An 18549-nucleotide genomic window follows, 5' to 3' on the forward strand; every position below is an offset into this window, starting at 1 on the left:
CCTGTAACTAGTATTGTCAGGGCCCTAGTTATTACCTGTAACTAGTGTTGCCAGGGCCCTAGTTATTACCTGTAACTAGTGTTGTCAGGGCTCTAGTTATTACCTGTAACTAGTGTTGTCAGGGCCCTAGTTATAACCTGTAACTAGTATTGTCAGGGCCCTAGTTATTACCTGTAACTAGTGTTGTCAGGGCCCTAGTTATAACCTGTAACTAGTGTTGCCAGGGCCCTAGTTATAACCTGTAACTAGTGTTGTCAGGGCCCTAGTTATAACCTGTAACTAGTATTGTCAGGGCCCTAGTTATTACCTGTAACTAGTGTTGCCAGGGCCCTAGTTATTACCTGTAACTAGTGTTGTCAGGGTGCTAGTTAAAACCTGTAACTAGTGTTGCCAGGGCCCTAGTTATTACCTGTAACTAGTGTTGCAGAGCTCTAGTTATTACCTGTAACTAGTGTTGTCAGGGCCCTAGTTATAACCTGAAACTAGTATTGTCAGGGCCCTAGTTATTACCTGTAACTAGTGTTGTCAGGGCCCCAGTTATAACCTGTAACTAGTGTTGCCAGGGCCCTAGTAGTTATAACCTGTAACTAGTGTTGTCAGGGCCCTAGTTATAACCTGTAACTAGTATTGTCAGGGCCCTAGTTATTACCTGTAACTAGTGTTGCCAGGGCCCTAGTTATTACCTGTAACTAGTGTTGTCAGGGCTCTAGTTATTACCTGTAACTAGTGTTGCCAGGGCCCTAGATATAACCTGTAACTAGTGTTGCCAGGGCCCTAGTTATAACCATGTAACTAGTGTTGTCAGGGCCCTAGTTATAACCTGTAACTAGTGTTGTCAGGGCCCTAGTTATAACCATGTAACTAGTGTTGTCAGGGGCCTAGTTATAACCTCTAACTACTGTTGTCATGGTGCTAGTTATAACCTCTAACTAGTGCTGTCATGGTGCTAGTTATAACCTGTAACCCACGTTGTCATGGCTCTTGTTGTAATCTGTAACTAGTGTTGTCAGGGTGCTAGTTATAACCAGTAACTAGTGTTGTCAGGGCCCTAGTCATAACATCTAACTAGTGTTGTCATGGCATATTTTATAACCTGTAACTAGTGTTGTCAGAGCCCTAGTTTTAAACTGTAACTAGTGTTGTCAGGGTGCTAGTTAAAACCTGTAACTAGTGTTGACAGGGCCCTAGTTATTACCTGTAACTAGTGTTGTCAGGGCTCTAGTTATTACCTGTAACTAGTGTTGTCAGGGCCCTAGTTATAACCTGTAACTAGTATTGTCAGGGCCCTAGTTATTACCTGTAACTAGTGTTGTCAGGGCTCTAGTTATTACCTGTAACTAGTGTTGTCAGGGCCCTAGTTATAACCTGTAACTAGTATTGTCAGGGCCCTAGTTATTACCTGTAACTAGTGTTGTCAGGGCTCTAGTTATTACCTGTAACTAGTGTTGTCAGGGCCCTAGTTATAACCTGTAACTAGTATTGTCAGGGCCCTAGTTATTACCTGTAACTAGTGTTGTCAGGGCCCTAGTTATAACCTGTAACTAGTGTTGCCAGGGCCCTAGTTATAACCTGTAACTAGTGTTGTCAGGGCCCTAGTTATAACCTGTAACTAGTATTGTCAGGGCCCTAGTTATTACCTGTAACTAGTGTTGCCAGGGCCCTAGTTATTACCTGTAACTAGTGTTGTCAGGGTGCTAGTTAAAACCTGTAACTAGTGTTGCCAGTGCCCTAGTTATTACCTGTAACTAGTGTTGCAGAGCTCTAGTTATTACCTGTAACTAGTGTTGTCAGGGCCCTAGTTATAACCTGTAACTAGTATTGTCAGGGCCCTAGTTATTACCTGTAACTAGTGTTGTCAGGGCCCTAGTTATAACCTGTAACTAGTGTTGTCAGGGCCCTAGTTATAACCTGTAACTAGTATTGTCAGGGCCCTAGTTATTACCTGTAACTAGTGTTGCCAGGGCCCTAGTTATTACCTGTAACTAGTGTTGTCAGGGCTCTAGTTATAACCTGTAACTAGTGTTGCCAGGGCCCTAGATATAACCTGTAACTAGTGTTGCCAGGGCCCTAGTTATAACCATGTAACTAGTGTTGTCAGGGCCCTAGTTATAACCTGTAACTAGTGTTGTCAGGGCCCTAGTTATAACCATGTAACTAGTGTTGTCAGGGGCCTAGTTATAACCTCTAACTACTGTTGTCATGGTGCTAGTTATAACCTCTAACTAGTGTTGTCATGGTGCTAGTTATAACCTGTAACCCACGTTGTCATGGCTCTTGTTGTAATCTGTAACTAGTGTTGTCAGGGTGCTAGTTATAACCAGTAACTAGTGTTGTCAGGGTGCTAGTTATAATCTGAACTAGTGTTGTCAAGGTGCTAGTTATAACCTGTAACTAGTGTTGTCATGGCATATTTTATAACCTGTAACTAGTGTTGTCATGGCATATTTTATAACCATGTAACTAGTGTTGTCAGGGCCCTAGTTATAACCTGTAACTAGTGTTGTCAGGGCCCTAGTTATAACCATGTAACTAGTGTTGTCAGGGGCCTAGTTATAACCTCTAACTACTGTTGTCATGGTGCTAGTTATAACCTCTAACTAGTGCTGTCATGGTGCTAGTTATAACCTGTAACCCACGTTGTCATGGCTCTTGTTGTAATCTGTAACTAGTGTTGTCAGGGTGCTAGTTATAACCAGTAACTAGTGTTGTCAGGGCCCTAGTCATAACATCTAACTAGTGTTGTCATGGCATATTTTATAACCTGTAACTAGTGTTGTCAGAGCCCTAGTTTTAAACTGTAACTAGTGTTGTCAGGGTGCTAGTTAAAACCTGTAACTAGTGTTGACAGGGCCCTAGTTATTACCTGTAACTAGTGTTGTCAGGGCTCTAGTTATTACCTGTAACTAGTGTTGTCAGGGCCCTAGTTATAACCTGTAACTAGTATTGTCAGGGCCCTAGTTATTACCTGTAACTAGTGTTGTCAGGGCTCTAGTTATTACCTGTAACTAGTGTTGTCAGGGCCCTAGTTATAACCTGTAACTAGTATTGTCAGGGCCCTAGTTATTACCTGTAACTAGTGTTGTCAGGGCTCTAGTTATTACCTGTAACTAGTGTTGTCAGGGCCCTAGTTATAACCTGTAACTAGTATTGTCAGGGCCCTAGTTATTACCTGTAACTAGTGTTGTCAGGGCCCTAGTTATAACCTGTAACTAGTGTTGCCAGGGCCCTAGTTATAACCTGTAACTAGTGTTGTCAGGGCCCTAGTTATAACCTGTAACTAGTATTGTCAGGGCCCTAGTTATTACCTGTAACTAGTGTTGCCAGGGCCCTAGTTATTACCTGTAACTAGTGTTGTCAGGGTGCTAGTTAAAACCTGTAACTAGTGTTGCCAGTGCCCTAGTTATTACCTGTAACTAGTGTTGCAGAGCTCTAGTTATTACCTGTAACTAGTGTTGTCAGGGCCCTAGTTATAACCTGTAACTAGTATTGTCAGGGCCCTAGTTATTACCTGTAACTAGTGTTGTCAGGGCCCTAGTTATAACCTGTAACTAGTGTTGTCAGGGCCCTAGTTATAACCTGTAACTAGTATTGTCAGGGCCCTAGTTATTACCTGTAACTAGTGTTGCCAGGGCCCTAGTTATTACCTGTAACTAGTGTTGTCAGGGCTCTAGTTATAACCTGTAACTAGTGTTGCCAGGGCCCTAGATATAACCTGTAACTAGTGTTGCCAGGGCCCTAGTTATAACCATGTAACTAGTGTTGTCAGGGCCCTAGTTATAACCTGTAACTAGTGTTGTCAGGGCCCTAGTTATAACCATGTAACTAGTGTTGTCAGGGGCCTAGTTATAACCTCTAACTACTGTTGTCATGGTGCTAGTTATAACCTCTAACTAGTGTTGTCATGGTGCTAGTTATAACCTGTAACCCACGTTGTCATGGCTCTTGTTGTAATCTGTAACTAGTGTTGTCAGGGTGCTAGTTATAACCAGTAACTAGTGTTGTCAGGGTGCTAGTTATAATCTGAACTAGTGTTGTCAAGGTGCTAGTTATAACCTGTAACTAGTGTTGTCATGGCATATTTTATAACCTGTAACTAGTGTTGTCATGGCATATTTTATAACCTGTAACTAGTGTTGTCAGGGCCCTAGTCATAACTTCTAACTAGTGTTGTCATGGCATATTTTATAACCTGTAACTAGTGTTGTCATGGCATATTTTATAACCTGTAACTAGTGTTGTCATGGCATATTTTATAACCTGTAACTAGTGTTGTCAGGGCCCTAGTCATAACATCTAACTAGTGTTGTCATGGCATATTTTATAACCTGTAACTAGTGTTGTCAGAGCCCTAGTTTTAAACTGTAACTAGTGTTGTCAGGGTGCTAGTTAAAACCTGTAACTAGTTTTGACAGGGCCCTAGTTATTACCTGTAACTAGTGTTGTCAGGGCTCTAGTTATTACCTGTAACTAGTGTTGTCAGGGCCCTAGTTATAACCTGTAACTAGTATTGTCAGGGCCCTAGTTATTACCTGTAACTAGTGTTGTCAGGGCCCTAGTTATAACCTGTAACTAGTGTTGCCAGGGCCCTAGTTATAACCTGTAACTAGTGTTGTCAGGGCCCTAGTTATAACCTGTAACTAGTATTGTCAGGGCCCTAGTTATTACCTGTAACTAGTGTTGCCAGGGCCCTAGTTATTACCTGTAACTAGTGTTGTCAGGGCTCTAGTTATTACCTGTAACTAGTGTTGCCAGGGCCCTAGATATAACCTGTAACTAGTGTTGCCAGGGCCCTAGTTATTACCTGTAACTAGTGTTGTCAGGGCTCTAGTTATAACCATGTAACTAGTGTTGTCAGGGCCCTAGTTATAACCATGTAACTAGTGTTGTCAGGGGCCTAGTTATAACCTCTAACTACTGTTGTCATGGTGCTAGTTATAACCTCTAACTAGTGCTGTCATGGTGCTAGTTATAACCTGTAACCCACGTTGTCAGGGCTCAAGTTTGAATCTGTAACTAGTGTTGTCAGGGTGCTAGTTATAACCAGTAACTAGTATTGTCAGAGACCTAGTTATAACCTTTAACTAGTGTTGTCAGGGTGCTAGTTATAACCTGTAACTAGTGTTATTAGGACCCTAGTTATAACCTGTAACTAGTCTTGTCAGGGCCCTAGTTATCTCCTGTAACTAATGTTGTCATGGCTCTTGTTGTAATCTGTAACTAGTGTTGTCAGGGTGCTAGTTATAACCAGTAACTAGTGTTGTCAGGGTGCTAGTTATAACCTGAACTAGTCTTGTCAGGGTGCTAGTTTTAACCTTTAACTAGTGTTATGTAATGGCCCTAGTTATCACCTGTAACTAATGTTTTCAGGGCCCTAGTTATAACCTGTAACTAGTGTTTCCAGGGTGCTAGTTATAACCTGTAACTAGTGTTATGTAATGGCCCTAGTTATCACCTGTAACTAGTGTTTTCAGGGCCCTAGTTATAACTTGTAACTAATGTTGTCAGGGTGCTAGTTATAACCCGTAAAGAGTGTTTTCAGGGCCCTAGTTATAACCTTTAACTAGTGTTGTGTAGGGCCCTAGTTATAACCTGTATCTAGTGGCCAGATGGTTTCATGGTCAGCTCACATGGTCAGGAGAAGCTCTTGACCCTTACCACAATCTCTGTTGATCAGTAACACTGCAGAGGAGTGTGACGTAGGTTATTCTCTCTCTCCTCCGCTTTCTCTCTCTCTCTCGCTCTCTCTCTCTCTCTCTCTCTCTCTCTCTCTCTCTCTTTCTCTCTCTCTTTCTCTCTCTCTCTCTCTCTTTCTCTCTCTCTCTCTTTCTCTCTCTCTCTCTCTCTCTCTCTCTCTCTCTCTCTCTCTCTCTCTCTCTCTCTCTCTTTTGTTGTGACTAAATTATTCTTACCTTCCAGGTTGTGTTTGTGTTCGGTGGAGTAGGCCTTTCCGATCATGGTCCATACCGGCTTCAGACACCCAAACAGTCCCTCCAGAAACCCTCCACTTCCTCCCGACAGCAGCCTCACATCCTCAGCCTGGCTCCGCACCGCTCCTCCCTCCGCATCATGGCCCTCTCCCTCCATCCTACCCCCTCCCTCCCCGTTCTCATGGAGCTTCAGCACACTGTTGGCAAAGTGCTCCTGCTGCTCCTCGCTAGGCGTGGGGCTGTGGCCCCCACAGGTGTGTTCACCATTATGACCTCCACCTCCCCCGCCGTCGGGCTCTGGGGCACCCCCGGTGTCTATAGATAGTACGTTCCGTAGGACACACTGGGTGGGGGTCAGATCCATCTCAGGGGTGCAGGCGGGTGTCTCGTCCAGCCGGCCCCGGAAGGTAGGGGTGTGTTCTGAGAGGGGGGTGTTGAACCCGGAGAGAGAGGGGGACGGGGCGCGGGACTCTGTGATACAGGCCATGGGGAGCTCTGGTCAGGGGAACAGGAAGAACCCCGGGACTGTTGATCAGTCAGGGCCAGCGACGAAGCAAGACCTGTAGGAGGTGAGCAAAAAGGTAACCATGGTTACAGATTATCTGACAAAAGCTTCCGTTTTTCTTCTATATGAACGAACACCTTGGTGGAATATACGCAGTAGCTGTGACTAAAACACAGATGTCAGGGTTTAAATAAAATAGATTTTGTGTGTTACCACATCAATGGAGGCCTCCGTTTACTGTGGTCAACCATGTCAAGGTTAGCCAATGTTAACAAAACAATTAACGAGGATTCTCTTCTTTTCATAGTCATGGGCCAGTAAACGAAAGGTTGCTGGATCGAATCCCCAAGCTGACAAGCTAAAAATCTATCGTTCTGCCTCTGAAATAAGGCAGTTAACCCACTGTTCCCCCGATCGCCGAAGACGTGGATGGCGATTAAGACAGCCCCCCACCGCACCTCTCTGATTCAGCGGGGTTGGGGTTTAAATGCAGAAGGAACATTTCAGTTGAAGGCATTCAGTTGTACAACTGACTAGGTCTCCCCCCCTTTCCCCTTCCTTTTGTTTCCTCTCACATCCTCCTACTACATCTCAGAGATATCACTTTCTAGATGACTACTATGCTAATCGGCACCAGAACTTGTGTTGCTGTTAGTAACGAGAAGAGAGAAGAGAGAGTCGAGTGGCTGCTCTAGAAAGCCTGTTTATGTCCCCAAGGACAGACATCCCCCACAACAGATCCAGGAGAAGAGGAATACATTGTCGTCTCACAGACGACTGCTGTTTTTTAAAAAAAATGTTAAATGATTGCCAATGATACAATGTTATAACAAAAACTGCAGTGACACATTGGTGTAACAACATCTCCTTGCTAGAGAGCTGTGTTCAACAAAATAATAATCCAACTGTACCTGAATATCAAGGCCAGTGTGTTATAATAGCTAGTTATATATATATATATATATATATAACTCCATGCAAATGATTAGCACAATGGGACAAGATTATTATGATTCTGACGAAACTTGTAAATGGAATTTAATTTTGCTGACATTTTACTTTACCCCTGTTCAAGAGAAATCCTCAGCGAGAGCATTACAGTTTGACGGTCAGTGCCTGAAACACGGAAATACTACAACGTGTATTTAGGCCTGGGTGACTCCTTTGCATAAACACGGGTTGCTTCATTGCTAGTGCCTAGAGTCTTGTTGGCAGAAAAAAATAAAAAACCTAGGTTCACTTCAGAACCATGGATAGCGCCATTAAGGGGGAAAGAAATGCACATTACTCCTGGCCCTATTCAGCCTCAAAACCTGTAGTGCCTGGTGACGGGTACAACGGATGGTGATTTTCTTCCCTTCAGATGATCAGTTTACTGAGCGGATTTCAAATCAAAAGTCACACACACACACACACAAGTTCAGTTTTACGTCAGGTAAGTGTCACAAAGCCAGACTCTGGCCACGTCCACACTCTCAATCATCAGTCCATGGGATGAGTCATGATTGCTTCCTTCCTCAGTTGGTATACCCCATGTTTTTTTATTTTGTTTATTTATTTACATCAAACTAATAATTAATGGTACATCTACCCTGTGTGCAAAATCTAAAACATCAAAGTCAAGACCATAAAAAACGAAATATTTCCACCTTATTAATTATGTACAATGAACCATATTCCTGCCTTCGTTTGTTCTGTTGGCAACTGAAAAGACACATTCTCTTGGGTATCACAACAGTCTAGTCAGCCAACAGTCAGTCATACATTCACTGACATTTGACAGAAATAATAGACCTTTGCTTCAAATTCAGATAAGAAGTGAAAGGAGAAACCTGTCCATTGCTACGCATCTGTCTAACGTTCGAGTAATCACTGAATATTTTGTTGTGTCAATGATTTTCAACTTAATGATCCTGCCCCCCCTCCTTAAGAGTGGCAGCAGCTGCTAGTCGGTCCTGCAGAATAAGCCCCCCCCCCCCCCCCCCCCCCCCCCCCACGCAGTGGATAGGCCAGGCGGTGCATTGAAGCGAACCAAAACACAGGCTCCTCAATGGCACCGATTCGCTTCACAGCTTCTACGGGACCCGTGCGCCAAAGCGCATCACCATATCATAGACTATGCCTCGCTTTAGCGTATAATATTAGTCTATATTACATAGACTACAACTGATTTATTTACATGGAATATTGGAGATGTGATTTACACGATCTAGGCTCAAACGACATTAGCCTGGCAGATTTCCAAATATAATTTAATACATTTGTTTTTTTATAACGTACCTTAGCAAATGCAGCAACCTCAAGTCTCAAACTCCATTGTTGTTGATTATATATTTCACATAGGCTGCTATTTATTTAATTTGTTCTCGATGCAGCATTCTAAAACAGCGCAATTATTCTGCTTTCCTCGTTTTGTTGATATAATCAGTGTCACCGCGCGCGACTCAGCTCAGCATCCAATTTTCTTTGCTGCACGCACTCGCTGTTCTAGAATGGGCACTAGCGATGGAAGCAATGGAGAGTCCATCCTTCGTTCATTTCAACCCGATCTTTATAACCTTAAATCTCTATCCCGGTCCGGCCGGTGATTTGATCACATGTATTTGATTTCCCTTTCTTCAGACTTGCTGTGAGGTGAAAATATGTGATTTGGAGCGGTCCCTTCTCTCCAAGCCCCTGCAGATTTTATATTGCGGAGTGCCTCCCTCACCTATGCGGAGGAGAAAGCGAGGAGAGGGGCGTGTGTCAGGCAGGCAGTGACCGAGCAGGGGGCGGGATTTGGCTTATAGTCTACACCAGGGATCATTATCTAGATTCTGCCTCGGGCCGATTATTTCTTGGATTGTGGATTGTCAGGCGGCCAGAACATTTTTTACAAATACTTTGTAGACTGCAAATTGACCATAATAAGTCCAAACAGATGTATTTGACTAAAACATACAGTACCAGTCAAAAGTTTAGAAAACCTACTCATTCCAGGGTTTATCTTTATTTTACTATTTTCTACATTGTAGAATAATAGTGAAGACATCAAGACTATGAAATAACACATATGGAATCATGAAGTAACCAAAACAGTGTTAAACAAATCAAAATGTATTTCATATTTGAGCTTCTTCAAAGTAGCCACCCTTTTGCCTTGATGACAGCTTTGCACTCTCTTGGCATTCTTTCAACCACCTTCACCTGGAATGATTTTCCAACAGTCTTGAAGGAGTTCCCACATATGCTGAGCCCTTGTTGGCTGCTGTTCCTTCAATCTGCGGTCCAACTCATCCCAAACCATCTCAATTGTGTTGAGGTCGGGGGATTGTGTTGAGATCGGGTGATTGTGTTGAGGTTGGGTGATTGTGGAGGCCAGGTCATCTGATGCAGCACTCCATCACTCTCCTTCTTGGTCAAATAATCCTTACACAGCCTGGAGGTGTGTTGGGTCATTGTCCTGTTGAAAAACAAATGATAGTCCCACTAAGTGCAAACCAGATGGGATGGCGTATCGCAGCAGAATGCTGTGGTAGCCATGCTGGTTAACTGTGCCTTGAATTCTAAATAAATAACAGACAGTGTCACCAGCAAAGCACCATCACACCTCCTCCTCCATGCTTCACGGTGGGAACCACACATGCAGAGATCATCCGTTCACCTACTCTGCATCTTACAAAGTCATGGCAGTTGGAACCATAAATCTCACATTTGGACTCATCAGATCAAAGAACATATTTCCTCCGGTCTAATATCCTTTGCTCGTGGTTCTTGGTCTCTTCTTCTGATTGGTGTCCTTTAGTAGGCTGTCTCACAACCGGCCACAATTGAGCGTCCCGTAGGGTGGCACACAATTGGTCGTGTTTGATCGGCGCAGGCAGTATTGTAAATAAGAATTTGTTCTTAACTGACTTGCTTAGTTAAATAAAGGTTACATTTAAAATAAAATAAAAACAACAATTCATTACAACAATTCGACCATGAAGGCCCGATTATGCAGTCTCTCTGAACAGTTGATGTTGAGATGTGTCTGTTACTTGAACTCTGTGAAGCATTTATTTGGGCTGCAATTTCTGAGGCTGGTAACTCCAATTAACTTATCCTCTGCAGCAGAGATAACTCTGGGTCTTCCTTTCCTGTGGCGGTCCTCATGAGAGTTAGTTTCATCATAGCACTTGATGATTTTTGCGACTGCACTTGAAGAAAATGTTCGGTATTGACTGACCTTCATGCCTTAAAGTAATGATAGACTGTCGTTTCTCTTTTCTTATTTGAGCTGTTCTTGCCATAATATAAACTTGGTATTTTACCAAACAGGGCTATCTTCTGTATACCACCCCTACCTTGTCACAACACATCTGATTGGCTCAAACGTATTATGAAGGAAATAAATTCAAATTAACATTTAACAAGGCACACCTGTTAATTGAAATGCATTCCAGGTGACTACCTCATGAAGCTGGTTGAGAGAATGCCAAGAGTGTGCAAAGCTGTCATTTCTTTTTTTTTCTTTTTTTCTTTCACCTTTATTTAACCAGGTAGGCAAGTTGAGAACAAGTTCTCATTTACAATTGCGACCTGGCCAAGATAAAGCAAAGCAGTTCGACAGATACAACAACACAGAGTTACACATGGAGTAAAACAAACATACAGTCAATAACAAAGTATAAACAAGTCTATATACAATGTGAGCAAATGAGGTGAGAAGGGAGGTAAAGGCAAAAAAGGCCTTGGTGGCAAGGTAAATACAATATAGCAAGTAAAACACTGGAATGGTAGTTTTGCAATGGAAGAATGTGCAAAGTAGAAATAAAAATAATGGGGTGCAAAGGAGCAAAATAAATAAATAAATTAAAAACAGTTGGGAAAGAGGTAGTTGATAGGGCTAAATTATAGGTGGGCTATGTACAGGTGCAGTAATCTGTGAGCTGCTCTGACAGTTGGTGCTTAAAGCTAGTGAGGGAGATAAGTGTTTCCAGTTTCAGAGATTTTTGCAGTTCGTTCCAGTCATTGGCAGCAGAGAACTGGAAAGAGAGGCGGCCAAAGAAAGAATTGGTTTTGGGGGTGACTAGAGAGATATACCTGCTGGAGCGTGTGCTACAGGTGGGAGATGCTATGGTGACCAGCGAGCTGAGATAAGGGGGAACTTTACCTAGCAGGGTCTTGTAGATGACATGGAGCCAGTGGGTTTGGCGACGAGTATGAAGCGAGGGCCAGCCAACGAGAGCGTACAGGTCGCAATGGTGGGTAGTATATGGGGCTTTGGTGACAAAACGGATTGCACTGTGATAGACTGCATCCAATTTGTTGAGTAGGGTATTGGAGGCTATTTTGTAAATTACATCGCCAAAGTCGAGGATTGGTAGGATGGTCAGTTTTACAAGGGTATGTTTGGCAGCATGAGTGAAGGATGCTTTGTTGCGAAATAGGAAGCCAATTCTAGATTTAACTTTGGATTGGAGATGTTTGATATGGGTCTGGAAGGAGAGTTTACAGTCTAACCAGACACCTAAGTATTTGTAGTTGTCCACGTATTCTAAGTCAGAGCCGTCCAGAGTAGTGATGTTGGACAGGCGGGTAGGTGCAGGTAGCGATCGGTTGAAGAGCATGCATTTAGTTTTACTTGTATTTAAGAGCAATTGGAGGCCACGGAAGGAGAGTTGTATGGCATTGAAGCTTGCCTGGAGGGTTGTTAACACAGTGTCCAAAGAAGGGCCGGAAGTATACAGAATGGTGTCGTCTGCGTAGAGGTGGATCAGAGACTCACCAGCAGCAAGAGCGACCTCATTGATGTATACAGAGAAGAGAGTCGGTCCAAGAATTGAACCCTGTGGCACTCCCATAGAGATTGCCAGAGGTCCGGACAACAGACCCTCCGATTTGACACACTGAACTCTATCAGAGAAGTAGTTGGTGAACCAGGCGAGGCAATCATTTGAGAAACCAAGGCTGTTGAGTCTGCCGATGAGGATGTGGTGATTGACAGAGTCGAAAGCCTTGGTCAGATCAATGAATACGGCTGCACAGTAATGTTTCTTATCGATGGCGGTTAAGATATCGTTTAGGACCTTGAGCGTGGCTGAGGTGCACCCATGACCAGCTCTGAAACCAGATTGCATAGCAGAGAAGGTATGGTGAGATTCAAAATGGTCGGTAATCTGTTTGTTGACTTGGCTTTCGAAGACCTTAGAAAGGCATGGTAGGATAGATATAGGTCTGTAGCAGTTTGGGTCAAGAGTGTCCCCCCTTTGAAGAGGGGGATGACCGCAGCTGCTTTCCAATCTTTGGGAATCTCAGACGACACGAAAGAGAGGTTGAACAGGCTAGTAATAGGGGTGGCAACAATTTCGGCAGATAATTTTAGAAAGAAAGGGTCCAGATTGTCTAGCCCGGCTGATTTGTAGGGGTCCAGATTTTGCAGCTCTTTCAGAACATCAGCTGAATGGATTTGGGAGAAGGAGAAATGGGGAAGGCTTGGGCGAGTTGCTGTTGGGGGTGCAGTGCTGTTGACAGGGGTAGGAGTAGCCAGGTGGAAAGCATGGCCAGCAGTAGAAAAATGCTTATTGAAATTTTCAATTATGGTGGATTTATCAGTGGTGACAGTGTTTCCTATCTTCAGTGCAGTGGGCAGCTGGGAGGAGGTGTTCTTATTCTCCATGGACTTTACAGTGTCCCAGAACTTTTTTGAGTTAGTGTTACAAGAAGCAAATTTCTGCTTGAAAAAGCTAGCCTTGGCTTTTCTAACTGCCTGTGTATAATGGTTTCTAGCTTCCCTGAACAGCTGCATATCACGGGGGCTGTTCGATGCTAATGCAGAACGCCATAGGATGTTTTTGTGTTGGTTAAGGGCAGTCAGGTCTGGGGAGAACCAAGGTCTATATCTGTTCCTGGTTCTAAATTTCTTGAATGGGGCATGTTTATTTAAGATGGTTAGGAAGGCATTTTTTAAAAATATCCAGGCATCCTCTACTGACGGGATGAGGTCAATATCCTTCCAGGATACCCCGGCCAGGTCGATTAGAAAGACCTGCTCGCTGAAGTGTTTCAGGGAGCGTTTTACAGTGATGAGAGGAGGTCGTTTGACCGCTGACCCATTACGGATGCAGGCAATGAGGCAGTGATTGCTGAGATCTTGGTTGAAGACAGCAGAGGTGTATTTAGAGGGGAAGTTGGTTAGGATGATATCTATGAGGGTGCCCGTGTTTAAGGCTTTGGGGAGGTACCTGGTAGGTTCATTGATAATTTGTGTGAGATTGAGGGCATCAAGTTTAGATTGTAGGATGGCTGGGGTGTTAAGCATGTTCCAGTTTAGGTCGCCTAGCAGCACGAGCTCTGAAGATAGATGGGGGGCAATCAGTTCACATATGGTGTCCAGAGCACAGCTGGGGGCAGAGGGTGGTCTATAGCAGGCGGCAACAGTGAGAGACTTGTTTTTAGAGAGGTGGATTTTTAAAAGTAGAAGTTCAAATTGTTTGGGTACAGACCTGGATAGTAGGACAGAACTCTGCAGGCTATCTTTGCAGTAGATTGCAACACCGCCCCCTTTGGCAGTTCTATCTTGTCTGAAAATGTTGTAGTTTGGAATTAAAATGTCTGAATTTTTGGTGGTCTTCCTAAGCCAGGATTCAGACACAGCTAGAACATCCGGGTTGGTAGAGTGTGCTAAAGCAGTGAATAGAACAAACTTAGGGAGGAGGCTTCTGATGTTAACATGCATGAAACCAAGACTTTTACAGTTACAGAAGAACAAATGAGAGCGCCTGGGGAATAGGTGTAGTACTGGGGGCTACAGGGCCTGGGTTAACCTCTACATCACCAGAGGAACAGAGGAGGAGTAGGATAAGGGTACGGCTAAAGGCTATAAGAACTGGTTGTCTAGTGCGTTGGGAACAGAGAATAAAAGGAGCAGATTTCTGGGCGTAGTAGAATAGATTCAGGGCATAATGTACAGACAAGTGTATGGTAGGATGTGAGTACAGTGGAGGTAAACCTAGGCATTGAGTGACGATAAGAGAGGTTTCGTCTCTGGAAGCACCAGTTAAGCCAGGTGAGGTCTACGCATGTGTGTGGGGTGGACAAAAGAGCTATCTAAGACATGTTGAGAGCGACTGGGAGCTCTACAGTGAAATAAAACAATTAGAACTAGCCAAGACAGCAGTAGACAAGGCATATTGACATTAGAGAGAGGCATAAAGCAATCACAGGTGTTGATCAGGAGAGCTAATACAACAACGGGTAATGGCAATGAATGGGCAGAGCGGGTCAGTAAGATACATACAGGACCTGAGTTCAAGGCGGGGCCGACTGATAAACAAAATGAGGTACAGTGCTAATGAACAGTCCAGCAGGCATCAGTTGTGTAGCCGAGTGATCATAGGGTCTAATGAGCAGCATTAGGTGAGTCAGGGTGCCGTTCAGTAGTCACTACTGCGCTAGGCGAGCGGGAGACACGGTGTTCAGAAAGCTAGCGGGCCGGGGGTAGCAGATGGGTCTTCGGTGACATCGCAACGGAAAAGCCTGTAGAAACCACATCGGACGATTACATCGGCAGACCAGTCGTGACGGATCGGGGGGGGCTCCGTGTCGACAATAAAGGGTGCAGGACAATTGGCAAAAGAGGCATTGTAGCCCAAGAGTTAGCTGGTATACTCCGTCGGCTGGCTGGGAGATGGGCCTAGCTCGAGGCTAGCTCAAGGCTAACTGGTGCATGCTTCGGGACTGAGGCGTTAGTCAACAATGGCCACTCAGTTGCAGCTAGCTAGTTGCGATGATCCGGTGTAATGGTCAAGTTAGAGTCTTGGTGGTTCCAAACTTCTTCAATTTAAGAATGATGGAGGCCACTGTGTTCTTGGGGACCTTCAATGCTGCAGAAATGTTTTGGTACCCTTCCCCAGATCTGTGCCTCGACATAATCCTGTCTCGGAACTCTACGGACAAGTCCTTCGACCTCATGACTTGGTTTTTGTTCTAACATGCACTGTCAACTGTGGGACCTTATATAGACAGGTGTGTGCCTTTCCAAATCATGTCCAATCAATTGAATTTACCCCAGGTGGACTCCAGTCAAGTTGTAGAACCACCTCAAGGATGATCAATAGAATTAGGATGCACCTGAGCTCAATTTCAAGTCTCATAACAAATGGTTTGAATACTTATGTAAATAAGATTTTTTCTGTTTTTTATTTTTAACACATTTGCATTTCTAAAAACCTGTTTTCACTTTGTCATTATGGGGTGTTGTGATGTCATTATGGGGTATTGTGATGTCATTATGGGGTGTTGTGATGTCATTATGGGGTACTGTGATGTCGTTATGGGGTATTGTGATGTCATTATGGGGTATTGTGATGTCATTATGGGGTATTGTGATGTCATTATGGGGTATTGTGATGTCATTATGGGGTATTGTGATGTCATTATGGGGTGTTGTGTGTAGATGAATGAGGAAAAACATGTATTTAATCCATTTTAGAATAAAGCTGTAACGTAACAAAATGTGGAAAAAGTATAGTATTTACTAATTAATTTTCTTAATTTTGCTCAGATTACATTTTCTTTTGTGTGTGTGTGTGGGGGGGAGAGCAAATAAAACCACCCCCGTTCTGGCTATTGGGGAAACCTGATCTAGATACACACTCTACAGTCATGTGGTGAACACCAATCAGGAGAGAGTGTTGTGACGAGGGTCCAAAGGGAAGGGACAACCAACCAAACCAACGGCAGGTAACGGGATGACAGTGGTGGTTGGTTACCGAGAATCAGCAGGCGTGAGGTTATGAAAATGATGTCATCCCCAAAGAATGCAGCATTAGTCTGGCCAGGCAGCAGGCAGAGTAAATCCTTTACAGCCCTAACACACACACACACACTCTATACATGTTAATTGGTGTGTAGGCCTAATCTCGAAGATCCCCTTCTGCCGCAGATGTAGAATGGGGGGGGGGGGGGGGGGGGGGGGGGTTGGCTGGTGATCTCACTGACTGACCCACTTCTAGTGATAGAAAATTGAATAGCAGTGGTATGGTCTTCAACATCATTTTTCCTTGGGAATAAACAGGGAGCAGCAGGCACAATGACTCATTTAGCCCACCTGACACTCAGAACACATCCATTCTAACACAAACACGCTGTATTGAGACAATATCCCTCCCATGCCTTGTAGAATTCCACACCAATATAGGCCTACCAGTCCTGCTGCCTGCATAGGATATGATATATAATTAAATAATATTATACACCCTCAATAAAGTTAATTACATAAAGCTAAGTGAAATTCAGTATTGTTTACTTTACTGCATCAACACTCATGCTCATCCCAAGGAGAATTCTGGAAATGACTCATGAGAGAGAGAGAGAGAGAGAGAGAGAGAGAGAGAGAGAGAGAGGGAGAGGGAGAGAAAGAGAGAGAGAGAGAGAGAGAGAGAGAGAGAGAGAGAGAGAGAGAGACAGAGAGAGAGAGAGAGAGAGAGAGAGAGAGAGAGAGAGAGAGAGAGAGGGAGAGAGAGAGAGAGATAGAGACAGAGAGAGACAGAGAGAGAGAGAGAGAGAGAGAGAGAGAGAGAGGGAGAGGGAGAGAAAGAGAGAGAGAGAGAGAGAGAGAGAGAGAGAGAGAAGAGAGAGAGAGAGAGAGAGAGAGAGAGAGAGAGAGAGAGAGAGAGAGAGAGAGGGAGAGAGAGAGAGAGATAGAGACAGAGAGAGACAGAGAGAGAGAGAGAGAGAGAGAGAGAGAGAGAGAGAGAAAGAGAGAGAGAGAGAGAGAGAGAGAGCGAGAGAGAGAGAGAGAGAGGGAGAGGGAGAGAAAGAGAGAGAGAGAGACAGAGAGAGAGAGAGAGAGAGAGAGAGAGAGAGAGAGAGAGAGAGAGGGGGAGAGGGAGAGAAAGAGAGAGAGAGAGAGAGAGAGAGAGAGAGAGAGAGAGAGAGAGAGAGAAAGAGAGAGAGAGAGAGAGAGAGAGTTTAACACTTGCAGAGGTTAGAATCTACTGGGTTGAATTTGACAGTAACACTGAAAGGGAAAACCCCCAGTGATAAACTGTAACAATCCCACGTTAGAGCTCTCTATTCATGTCCGTGTAAATAGTCGTCTGTCTGTGACCCTTATTGGGTGCCAAAGCCCCAAATCCCAGATTAAGTCCCCGCATACAATTTTAAACCTTCCCAAAGATGACATCATTCTCTAGACCAGGGGAAACCCCAGGAAGTAGAACACAAGGGCAGGCAGGTTCCATATCAGAAACCTACAGTGTGTGTACCGGCTTAGTCTAGCTACGGGACTGTACCACTGTTGCAGTAAGATGTGCTTGAATGCCCTTGTTTAACTTACCACGTACAGATATTGGATCTTAATTTGATCACTCTTTTGTTTCTGAGGTAATTTCCTGTGGTGCATAGGTTATGCAGATGAGCTTCATGGTTTACATAAATTCCCTGAAAACATGTACTAACACACGATCATGTGAAGATTATTAGACTTTTCATAGCCTAATTTTGACAAGCTAATAGCCTAACCACAATCAAACAACATTATGGACTAAATGTTAAAATGATGTTGCAGCAGGATAATTTTGCCGTGACAATACTGGTCAAATGAAGATCCTATAACTGTAAGTCTCATGATGTTCTCCTACAGATGCTATGCTTTGATGTCTCAGAAGAGTATTCCAGGAGGGAAATCAAAGATGAAAGAAAAAAGACAAGACATTCAAAGCACTGAAACTGTAAAGTAGTAAATAATATTGAATTTGATCTGTCTGTAATCATCCTCTACCTTCCCTCAGATGTCCCCTCTCTCCCTTCTCTGTCCTTAAACAGTGTATTTTAATGCCATGGTCCTCTCTGTTCTATTTTCAGACTGCTCTGACACTTTCACCATTGTTTATTTATTGCTGCTTGCCTTGCTTGGTTCCAGCTATGGTTTGATGTACTTAAAAAAATTAAAAATAATATATATATATATATATATTTATATAACAAATTGGAATCTGCAGTAGCTTCAAAAAAGACAACAATGCAATGTGTTTGCCTCTAAGCTCCGGTTCGTCCTTCCCCTCTGTGTGACATCATCGTCTCACTATAACAACAACTTGCTGCACCAATAGCAGAACTCAAGAGAAACTCAAGACGTCTGCATTAGTTAGC

General features: G+C 43.7%; 1 protein-coding gene across 4 annotated transcripts in view; it reads right to left on the minus strand.

Moving 5' to 3' along the window:
• The window catches only part of LOC110493290 (mitogen-activated protein kinase kinase kinase 12), a 79884-nt gene that overhangs the window by 40384 nt on the left and 20951 nt on the right, over positions 1 to 18549 (minus strand). For 3 of the 4 annotated variants that reach the window (XM_036950890.1, XM_036950891.1, XM_036950888.1), the window contains exons 1-2: positions 8713 to 9137; positions 5910 to 6487 (exon numbers count right to left, since the gene is read on the minus strand). In XM_036950890.1, coding sequence (XP_036806785.1) covers positions 5910 to 6414 — 505 coding nt within the window. In that variant the 5' untranslated portion in view covers positions 6415 to 6487; positions 8713 to 9137. Of the gene's footprint in view, positions 1 to 5909; positions 6488 to 8712; positions 9138 to 18549 lie in introns of those variants that run through there. The other variant, XM_036950889.1, reaches the window with a different exon arrangement.

Source organism: Oncorhynchus mykiss, chromosome 17 (genome assembly GCF_013265735.2).
Source record: "Oncorhynchus mykiss isolate Arlee chromosome 17, USDA_OmykA_1.1, whole genome shotgun sequence".
NCBI lineage: Eukaryota > Metazoa > Chordata > Actinopteri > Salmoniformes > Salmonidae > Oncorhynchus > Oncorhynchus mykiss.